This window comes from Anopheles marshallii, chromosome 3, assembly GCF_943734725.1.
Source record: "Anopheles marshallii chromosome 3, idAnoMarsDA_429_01, whole genome shotgun sequence".
NCBI classification, from domain to species: domain Eukaryota; kingdom Metazoa; phylum Arthropoda; class Insecta; order Diptera; family Culicidae; genus Anopheles; species Anopheles marshallii.
In genome coordinates this window covers 6802755-6813970 of record NC_071327.1, presented here as the reverse complement: position 1 = coordinate 6813970, position 11216 = coordinate 6802755, and the positions used below count along the sequence as shown (strand labels likewise).

The 11216-nt window shown below is 44.9% G+C and overlaps 3 protein-coding genes across 3 annotated transcripts; 2 read left to right on the top strand and 1 right to left on the bottom strand.

Moving 5' to 3' along the window:
* The first annotated feature begins 5 nt into the window (after positions 1–5).
* LOC128716319 (sorting nexin-21) lies at positions 6–1943 on the top strand. The gene is made up of 3 exons (XM_053811238.1): positions 6–54; positions 669–803; positions 1102–1943. Exons 1-3 carry the CDS (start codon positions 6–8, stop codon positions 1941–1943), a joined length of 1026 nt encoding a protein of 341 aa, XP_053667213.1.
* Positions 1944–3090: 1147 nt separating this feature from the next.
* On the top strand, positions 3091–4889 carry LOC128713596 (zinc finger protein 880-like). The gene is made up of 3 exons (XM_053808455.1): positions 3091–3129; positions 3299–3419; positions 3540–4889. The coding sequence occupies exons 1-3, from the start codon at positions 3116–3118 to the stop codon at positions 4887–4889; spliced, it is 1485 nt and encodes a 494-aa protein (XP_053664430.1). The 5' UTR covers positions 3091–3115.
* A 3479-nt stretch (positions 4890–8368) lies between these two features.
* Positions 8369–10845, bottom strand: LOC128716316 (annulin-like). The gene is made up of 4 exons (XM_053811236.1): positions 10782–10845; positions 10166–10723; positions 8595–10087; positions 8369–8521 (listed from the first exon to the last, which is right to left on the bottom strand). The coding sequence occupies exons 1-4, from the start codon at positions 10843–10845 to the stop codon at positions 8369–8371; spliced, it is 2268 nt and encodes a 755-aa protein (XP_053667211.1).
* Between the last annotated feature and the right edge of the window lie 371 nt (positions 10846–11216).

The following is an 11216-nucleotide window of genomic DNA, read 5'->3' as shown; positions in this document are numbered from 1 at the left end:
TTATTATGTATTTTGTTTTCCTGAAGACCAAGAAGTTTCTCTTGCTCTCTAGATGTGTGTATCGTTTGCTGTGCTCGCTCATTGTGCAATACGTCCAGCTGACAGCGCTCCGATCATCCGTGGTGCCATAACAATAGCATTGTGCATCATTGTAAATAGAGCACTTTTTTTTTAATTTACAGAAGTTTTGCAGAAACTATATCGAATTATTGCATTTGCAAAAATTTAGAAAGAGTTAGTGTTGTAATTAAGCGTTACTCACAATCCAGTTTTATTTCCACCCGCTGGCGAATAGTTTGCTGAGACAAATTTGTTTACGTACAGCAGATATCTGCTGGCACTAACGTCAAACGGAGCTTTCTTTGTTAATTTAATTTACAAGCACGGGCAGAAAAATCACCTCATCGGTGGGGGGAAGAACCACCTCAATTTCCTGATTCACTGCCTAAGTTCATTAAATAAGTTCTCTATCGTTCAACGGAAGCTGCCCGCAGAATACGGCGGTGGATGCAAGTGGGTGAAACCTAACGAACCTATAAATGGTCTACAAAGCGTAGCCGTATTGGCCAGGCTTCACCCGTGCCACGGTACATTCATTTGCTTTGTTGTTTATGTTTTTCGTGTGTTCTCTGCGTATTGTTTCGTCCCCTTAAATAACCGTCGTCTAGTGCATACTGTTGTCGTCGGGCGTAGAGTAGGCATGGAGAACAGAGAATCCATCGAAGAAGATCTTGATAGTGCGACGGAAGCGTTCGACCAAAGTACGTTGAGCATAAAACATCAGACCAAGGGCACCGTGCAAGGTATATTAGCATGAGTTTATTCTCGGAGGTGGTTTACGTTGAAGTCTGCATTTCATTTCACCTTTCATTTGCTATGGGTTCGTCATACGGAGGGCTGTAGTTGTTAGAATACAACGATGTCTGTTGCGCTTAGTCATCGAAATTCACATACAGTTCTGATTCACAATTCAAAAGCATTAAGTGGTTTCTTGTACTTACAAAGATATCGTTTATCAGTTGTTGATTGTCCTTTGCTCACACGGGTTCAGCCAAAATATAATGCGACGTACATTCCATGTGGCATTTGTTTCCTTTGCAGATATTTGGCAACGGCCTACAAGACGACCTCTTCCACCGCCGGACGATGTGGTGCTGTGTTTTGAGATCCCACTCGCCCGCATCCTACCGGCTGCATCAGGCGATGGCCAGTCGTTGCCCTCCAGTGCTGGCAAGAAGTACGTGATATATGAGGTGAACATACGCAAGGATGGTCCCGGTCCGGATCCGTACCCGACCAGTGTCGAACGACGCTACACTCACTTCCTAAGGCTGTACGAAGGGTTACGGAAAGACTATCCGATCTTGCTACAAACGGTCAGCTTCCCGAAGAAGGTTCTGATGGGGAATTTCACCGCCGAACTGATCGGCGAACGTAGTGCCGCCTTCGAGTGCTTTCTCGACCATATCGTATCCGTGCCTTTGCTGCGTGATTCGGTTCATTTTCTCGAGTTTCTGCAAGGGGATGAGCTGCGTAACGCGTGTCAATTATTGGACGAACGGCGTAATGAGTTGGCCGTACCGCTGTTGGAGAATTGCTTCCGGTTGTTGAACAAAATATTTCTGGACAAATCCAAGTGTGTGCTGTTGCTGCTGTGCCGGCTGGTGGCAGCCTGTACCACCTCACCGATACCGCACCCGTCCGCGGAACAGTGGGCCGAGCTGGCCTTGCGACGCTATGAGCATGTGTGCGATACGGAACTGCTGGTGCTTTACATTCCGCTGCTGCAGACGTGTTTGCATCTCTGGTGGCAACGTGGGCGCGACCGTAGCCTGTTGGAGGAACGGTTGAACGAAATGGGCAAAAAGGGTATTAAGATAAAGGGCGGACCGACTCTTGCCCAAGCCATACACGCATTAGACCCGCGGGCCGAAACGATATAAAATCAGTGAGAATCATCTGAACACAGCTAGAGCGTGATATAGCAAAAGATCATCACAAGTGCATCCAACAAACATCACAAGCTGAGACTAAACCTTTTTTTTATATTTTATTTTAATGTACAATTCTTTTTAATTTTAAAAGTGCATTTGGGTTGTTTACATGCTAGTTCGTAGCCTTTAAAATACCGCCTCGATGTGCGTATTGAGTCTCTTTAGCAAACGCATTTTAATTTTACCTTCTAAACAATCGTGATAAAGAAAACGTTGTGCACATTCTAATTACAAATTTATACATTAGGGCACTGTTTGGTTCCAAAGCTTAGTCCGTTTTCGTTTGATAAACAAGAGACGTAGAGTACCTTATTTTTTGTCATGGGTTTGGACAATTTTATAAATAAATTACTAAATGCTTCTGCATTTGTTGCCTGATGTTCGGATGTATGAAACAGTTTTGAGAGAAATGTTAATGCTTTGAATGGGTATCTAAAGTAAGTAAGTTCTGTAAGCTAAAAGCGTTGTCTAAATAATAAGGCACTAAAACGATACGAAACTTAAATGTCTATACAATTAGCTAATGGGTACCAAGCCGCAGAAACATCAATTTTATTCGGCATGAATCAATCATAAATAGCATATTTATATTACTAAAAACGGGTGTAACATTAGTAAAGCAAACATTTAATAGCATAACACCAAAAAGCACGTTCAAAGAGAACGGAACGGACGAATCTGCTGTGTAAAATCTTTTGCAGCATAAATTTGACGTTCGCGCTGGTACGATTTGACATTTGCTGTTGACGAAACTTTTTCGACCAGCAGGTCCGTGCTGACAGGTGCGTACTGACAGGTTCCAACAAAAAGCAACAAAAACAAACACCTGATTGAATTGTTTTACTGTGTCGCCGACGACGACGGAGTACGAGGGGGGAGATAAACATAGGATTTTTCTCCACGGGCCGCTGCCATCCATCCAGCATCACTGGACCCCGCTAGAGTTCGCTACGAGCCAACGGAGGTTTTATCTCGCGGTAGGAATTGCGAAACAAAGCATCTCCATCCTATCCCCATCCAAACTTCCCAGCGCGGCCCTTTTCTGGTAAAGATCCCACTCGCTACTCGTTCGCCTGCCTCTCCACCCCTCCGACCGTGCAGATGTGTTTCTTCCGCAAGCCATGAGTTCATTACAGTAAGTATTCCTATTTGGGAGGAAATGCGATGTCGATTGACGTGGTAAGCGGAACGATCACTTACACGAGTATGATTTCCATTTCTCTTCCGGTGGCGTTTGACGCGAACTGTACATCCTCCGCTCGTCCGCTTCTGGTTTATCCTCGCTCTGTGGCGGTGTGGCGTAGTGCAAAAATAGAAAACATTTGCAGGCTCTGTTTGTCCGGCGATGACACTTTGGAGTCTATTTTTGGTGATAGTGGAAGCGATGCGCTTCAGACGATAATCTACGACTGTACATCGATTAGGGTGAGTGATCGATCTGTTCCGATCGTTGATGCTGGAGTGTCGAATAGCGAGTTAAACGGTGTTCTCTGTGTGTGTGTGTGTTTGTATGTATTTTTTATTATGATAACTGCACAATTTCAGATACAACCACAACTGGGCCTTCCGTCGTCGATTTGCAGTACGTGCAAATCGAAGGTAGAAAACTTTAACGAATTTCGCGAACGGTGCCTACACAACGATGAGTATCTCCGCACGACGCTACAGTTGGTGGCGCAAAAGCAAGAAGAACACGACGATGAGTACGAGGAGGACGATGAAGAGGATGTGGATATTAAACTGGAACCGGAGGTACTGCTGGACGAGCAGAGCGACGTCGATCAGAAGGAGGACGACGGGAAAGAGGATGACATGATCGTTGATAGGAACGATAACAAAATCGACCGAACTACGCTGGCAGTGGCAAAGGATAGGCTAAATGGTCAGCACGAGCTGGTTTCGAATGGTCCGGAACGTGACGAGTGGGACGAGGCCGGATCAAACGATCACGATTCGCTAGGCAACTCGTCAACGGAATCGTTAAACTATCCGTACCTATCGCCAGATCCAACGTACGGTTCGCTGCTAAAGTGTGAGTTTTGTTCGCTGGAATTTTCCGTGCTTGAACAGCTGAAGCGGCACATCACGAGCCACAAGGAGGAGCGAATATTTCAGTGCTACTACTGCCCGAAAACGTTTCACTTCGCGAAGAACCTCAACATGCACGTCGAGTATATCCATTCGAAGGCAAAGTACACACCGTCACAGGTGGCAAAAATGATTGCCAGGCAACAGAGTCTAGTCCATAGCAGTAGCAGTAACAATAGCAGCGTTAGCCAGAGTACCAACGGTGGGTTAAGCCCGTTGTCACCATTGCTAGATACGAGCGATTGTTTGAATAATAACACCATCCCGAGCGGTGCTGGCATTGATGCAGGTGCCGGCTTAAGCCTTAATATTAACCTGAATGGAAGCACGACGTCGAGCAGCACGAACGGATCGACGGCTTTGGGAAGGAATTTGAAACCGATTCGATTGCCCGCGCTCGGCCTATTGGTAACGGAAGGACGACGCGGTTCGACCATACAGTCGACGATCGGTTTGGCCAGCGAGCGACAGCAGCATGAGTGCCACGTGTGCCATAAGAGCTATGGTGAATCATCCGCCTTGCGGCAGCACATGCTCGTACACACGGGCGAAAAGCCGTACAAATGTGATATCTGCTCGAAATCGTTCTACAATGCTAGCACGCTTAAAACGCACCAGCGCATCCACAGCGATCAAAATCCGTACCGGTGTGGGACGTGCACGAAGATGTTCGACAATGCGCGCAGTCTCGAGCTGCACCACCGTACGCATACGGGCGAAAAGCCGTACGCATGTGATGTGTGCTTAAAGAAGTTCTCATGCTCGTCGAATTTGAAACGTCACCGGAAGCTACACGATCGCGACTAAACGAATAGGAAGTGTGCGAAAGAGCACGATCGAAACCGAAAACACAATAGAAACATTTGAAAACGATATCTGAACTGAAACGACGACCATGCTGTGTGTGAGGCAAGATGTTTTATAGTGTTTGAAACCGAGCACACCAAGATGGAAGCATAGATCGTACCCTTCAGGAGGCAGTACGTCGACCGCAGCAACTTAGATTTACGAGCTCATTGTGGCATTACTTGCGGCAGATCGGCAGGATGTAAATAGTTTGCTTCGGGTGCAGGCACGTGCCCTGGTGCTTCCGAGAAGAGTGTGACGCATACAGAATCTCAGCAAAACCGAAAATTGACTGTGCATTTATACACACGACAACGAGTAGCTGTTTGTTTAGTACGCAAAACTAAAACACCTACTAACCCAAACGAACGTGCCGTTAATGTAAAAGATTTGAACCTGTTAAACCACTGTTAACGTTGTTGTTGTGAAGGATCATTCGTATATGGGCCTGTTGCGGGGGCTAGTTCCCCCGTTGCGTTGCGGCAATGTGCGTTCTTCCAGCTTTAATGTATATAACCAATCCTGAAAAGATAGAGAAGAGAAAAAAAACATTTAAAATGTTCAGCTAGGAAAATGCCAAAAACGACTACATAACGCAACGCTATTTGAATCGAAAATCTACCTATAGAAGTTAAGGAAAACAGTTGTTAAAATTTGCCCACATTCGTTATTCGAACGAAAACAAAACTGTGTAAACTGAAAAAGAAAACAATTCACCGAGCTTAAACCTGATGAGCGCTGGAAGCATAACGAACGCCAATGAAACCATACTAACCGTGATAACAGTTCCTTTGCAGCCAAAAACGAAAAGGAGTAAGTCGAAACAATTCGAAAGGGAAGAAGCAATAACGTTGTAAGAAAGGTGGCCAACTTGTATTTGAGCTTTATGTTCGTTGTTTGTGATTAGGCTTATATATTTTAGTTTTACGTATGAATGTGCTTCTGTTACTTCTCTTTCATTGTTCCTATGTGTATACACAAAGCCAACCAGCATACTAGCATATGATGTACGCGGACGAGCTTAACGATGCATTTTCTAACGGCCATCAGAGAAGTGTAAGATTGCTTTAAGGATCTGAGCACAGGGAGTCAAAATGTTATACATAGTAAGTTATTGTTCTAGTCAATTTGCAACCCGACGATCGGTAACAGGCAATACTGTCCAGGCAATTAAAAAGCAACAACAACCAAACATAGATAGAACCGTATTTAGTGTACATCGCAGGTGCAGAATTCGCTCGGTTCATTTTATTTTTGTTGTATAACATTGTAATTTTTATTTGATTTGTGATTATTTGTTTTTATTTAATTTAATCTCTTCAAACTATCCGCCAGGCACGATCGTGCCAGATTAACCAGTTAGTGCGCAAAAAAAAAGGCGAAAAGTGCGTTCTGTTGCTAGCGTATTACAATGACGCCTCCTTAATAAAACGAAACCAATGGAATGAAAGTTAAGGATGTGGTGGGATTTGTAGATGTTTTTGGTTTCGTAAACCGAAAGAGAACGTCGACATGAAGAAGTCGATAAATGCTTCCACAATATCGATTTAGCCAGCAGATGGAGACGACTGTCAGATCAGCAGTTGATTTCGATGCGTACCGCTCTCCAACTTCCCAGACGTCCTAGAATCAAGCATGTATTAAATTTTGCACTTAAATATTTCGCACCACGACTCCACCAGTTAACCTGGTTACGATTAGCGAGAACCAACATCCTTCAAAAATACCGTGTGAAGTGTCCCTGCGAAGTGATGAAACAATGAGACATAAATCTACTTTTGAGATCACACTATTGAGTTCCCAAAAAGGGGATCCCCATCGTGCGAACCCCTGTGAATCAGCCGGTTGCAGAATAAACGGCTGCCTTATCGGCAAACACATGTAAATTGAGCACAGATCGCATCCCATCAAGCATGCGCATATGACCTATGGCAACTGGAAATCACATCGGACTTCTGGCAGAATTGTTCTGAAGGAAGTGACGCATCATCAAGTGCCATGCCGTGCTGCTCTCTGCTAGTCCAGATACAATTTGCCACAGTTGGTGCCGCTGATGCAAACCTCACTCACCCTCACCGGCACCGTGATCGTGCCGCTTGATCGTAGCACAAGATGCGTTGGTGCCGTCTGGAGGTCATTCGACCCTAGGGGAAGGTTGTTGTTGGAAAGAAGAAATCTAAAACAACATATCGGTGTGGCAGCACAAAAAAAAATCAAGAAGGGGATATTTGTATGTTTCACTCTCGACCGGCCACTTGAAAAAAACTTTTAACGATTCCGGCATACCGTGGAAGACACCGGGGATTTAAATCGCCACCCTGTTTTGCAGTTACGTTCAAGCGTTCGAAGCGAGCACAGAGTAGTAGTAAGTTAGCGCGAGTCGTTGGCGGTGTTAATTTTAAATGGAACACAAAACACTCCCTCGTGGGAGCGCGATGCGTTGATGTGCAGGGTGCAAATTCTAGTACCTTGTTCGATCGGTTAAAATCAGTGATTGTATGTTAATTTCATTTAATTGCTCCTGGGCCCGCTAGGCAGTTACGATACTGCGCACGTTTTTATCACCCAGGTTTGTACGTCCGTTCTTGTTCACTGTTTAACGAGCCCAGCATTGGTGCGGTTTGTTTTTCATCTAAAAGATTAATCCTACCTATTAGTCGGTCAGTTCCAATGCCGTATGGTTCGGTTGTGAACGTAAAGTGACATCATCGGCTGCTGTTGGTGCTGGCGGACTGATAAATACGCACCTCCACGTCGAAGGACACAGGTGAATTTTGTAGCAACAGGTGTTAAGCTGTGTGGCGAATACCACAACAAAGCATTACAACAGGTTTCGGGAAAGTGCGCGTGAACCTGCGGACCTAACTTTACAACGCGGCCAATCAAAATCATCAACCTGTGATCTATATTTGTTCAAGCGGTGAAGTGTCTCTTAATCGCGTACACACGATGGGCAGTAAGCTGAGCACTTTTTGGCGCGCAAACTGTTGCGATTGTTCGGCGTGTGTGCAGGGTAGTGCGGGAGAACGAGGTTCATCACGAAACAACCCTTTAGCGAATCGTCCCCTCGAATTCTGGGGAGTGGCGGATAAAACTGGTGAGTGGGTGAATTGTAAAATTACAATTTACTAGTTAAGGAAATACTGTGACGAAAGAGTAGCTTCCAAAAATAGGGAGTTGTGTGTTGGAATAGTAAGTTAAGTCATTTCTCAGGAATTGAAAACGAGAAGAAATAATGACGATCAACCATACTGCAGATATATTAAGAACAATATGTTTGTTGTTAGTTTTATCGGTTTCGGCCATAGTCATGGTAATGTAGTACCAGACTCTTCCGTACAGTTTAAAACTGGTCTAAAAGTATAAAGAAGCATTAGTTTTAGAAACACCAAGGGTTTTAGTTGACTTGGGAGAAAGCTTAAACCTTAAACCGATAATTTTTATATTGGATCCTCTGCCTCAAAGTTAAGTGACCCCTCAATATCGCTCAGCTCCTGTGATTGGAATTTAGCCGACAGTTGGGTGTTTCCCTTGAAGGAAGGTCTTATCATGAAAACAACTTCACATCTCTCATTTGCTGCAACAGAATTTACCTGCAAGAATAGACCAATATAAAATATCAGTGATGAAGATGTTAAATCGGAACAATCTGCCATTCGATCTTACCGGTATCGTGAGGGTTTCGGTCAAACCTGAACATTCAATTAGAAAGGCACCCTCGTTGATGGCAATTGGGAGAGGATTGGAAAAGGAAGCCATCACTTCTACTACAGACTGGATCACCGGTGTGCCGCAGAGTTCCAGTTGCACATCTGGCTTACGCAGACTGTAATTTTCCTGCGAGAAGTACTCATAGTCTACGCCCTCGATATTCGCAAAACTGGTCACTTTAAAGATGGCCTCATCCATTCCTGGTTCGTAGTAATCTTCGAACTGTATCGGTACCTCGATCACTTCTTCGCTGCCTGGACCAACGCTTTTAGAAAACGAATGACTGGTGATGGTGTTAACATTCTTACCAGTGTACAATATACGTTTGAGATGTATTATTCCACTGATCGTGTGGGTGTCGTCGAAAGAGACGTTTCTTATACGCAGGGCAATGCTGAACGACTCTCCGATCATCGCTTGATCGTTGAGCTCCAGCTCAAACTCAACATCCCGACCTTCATGCTTGATCAATGTACGATCTTCGACTTTGATTTGCTTCAGATAGTGTTTGGTGAGACAGTTTTGGCCAAGTTTGAGGGCTCGCAGCATCATGATCCGTGCTTCTGACGATTGTTCGCCAAACTTGTAGTTGTTTGTAATGTCTTCTCTGTCGTCCGACCCAATTGCCTTCGTGCTAATGAACTGTCCTATATCGGTTGTATTTTTCTGGATCAGTTTTAATGGTTTGCTAGGTCCACGGTAGCGCCAGAAGACTCTGTCTGCATTCACCTCGGCAAACACGAAATCGCAATCGTATAACATGTTCACTAGTCCGTTCTTTACGGCTTCCACTGGTGCCGGTCCGAGTTTGTATGCACCATCGGAGAACTCTTGTGGAGTTCCGTCGATAACTTGCCACCCATCATAAACATTTGTACCGAGATCTCGGCGCTTTAGCCACACTTCGTTCCAAACGTGAAAGTTCCAGACACTATCACGGGAGAAATTATCCATGGCATTATCTTCCTCATCGAAATACATATCCACCGTGAGAGATGCTTCGCTGTCATGTGCGGATGCGAAATTGGTAACGATACGGCAAGGTATTCCGAGGGCACGACACAGAGTGGCTAGTACGCCGGCAAACACCCAACATTGTCCGTATCCAACCGATTTCTTCGTTTCGTAGTACTCCTGCAAGATTTTGACCGATCCGGTCCACGCACTTGGTGCTGTTCCTCCGTTGTAATCTTCAACCCACCTACCGACTAATACACCGTAGTCATCATTGCTGTTGACAACTCCTGATAGGGCACGGCACACTTTAATCGGATTGCCACGATACGTGGCGGAGACACGAGCTACATCTCCTAGCAGCAGAAAGGTCCAATCCAGGATATTCGTCTCGTACTGGCCAAGTTTCCATTTGTGTCCATGAAAACTACGCTCGTTCCCCTTCCATATCATGGTCATATCCTCCAAAACATACTCTTGTCGCTGATCTTCATCTTTAAATGTACAAAACAAAACAAAAAACAAATTCTTGGATAGGAATTCGCGATCAAAACACAGCATGAACTACTCACTGTCAAGATAAACTGGATCCTCTTCACACCATGGATTGAAGAGCAGATAGAACGGTTGATCAAGCTGATAACTAGTGCTTTTTCCCGAACCCTTCGACTTGACATTGATCGTTAGAGTCCATTTGGAAACAGAAGCGTTTGGAGATGTTCTGACTGCAATGAGTAGCTCAGTGGCGTTTTCCTCATTCACACTGGTCGATTGTAGCTTGGCGTTCCAATCGGAATCATGATCCTCCTCGAGGTTATCGTCAGTTTGCAGCAACATGTACACGACTGTGCCGTGTCCATGGCTGATCCATTCGCCTGCAATTGGATCAACGGCTAACACGAGAGAGATGGCGTCCGTTTTCGGATCGATCGGTCTGTTGCAGATGAGCTTCAGAAGAAACTCCTGTCCTCTCCGGATAACTAGTTGTGAAGATTCTGTTCTATTCGCTGACGCACTCATACTCGCGAACCTTTCCGTTCGATGATTCACTCCGTTTTCTTCCAGACAGGAGTCGATTCGCTCAACGATCAGCTCGGACTGCATATCATCTTCAATCTCATTCTCGTCATCTACAGTAGAACCGCTAATGTCACTCTAATGTGGATAACAACGATCACGATGTCTTACCATTATGGTCCTGCTGTTGCCAAAAAGCAAACGGTAGTGTATGCGGTGCACTGGTTCCTGCCATTTCGAAACTGTTACGAGGCCGGACTGTATGTTTTGCCAACGACTGTCAATCAGTGTGTACGCGCGAATCGGAACTAACCGGCCAGCAGACGGCGATAGCTGAATTTATATGTCCTTATGTTCCTGTAGCACGGTTCGGTTATTGGGAAATCAAACCGGTTGATATCAAATCAACAACTCTTCTTCTACGCATCTTTTCTTCCGGCAAGAAATACCTTACTGAGGAGAGTTCTCGCAACACGAAAGCTTGTTTTGAAGCTTTTAAAACATGCTTGTTTGCATGCAAATTAATGATCTTCTTTGAACTAGTTTCACCTGCGCGGCGCACTTTGACATTTTGGGAAATGGTCGCTTGAATTTGATCAGCTTCAT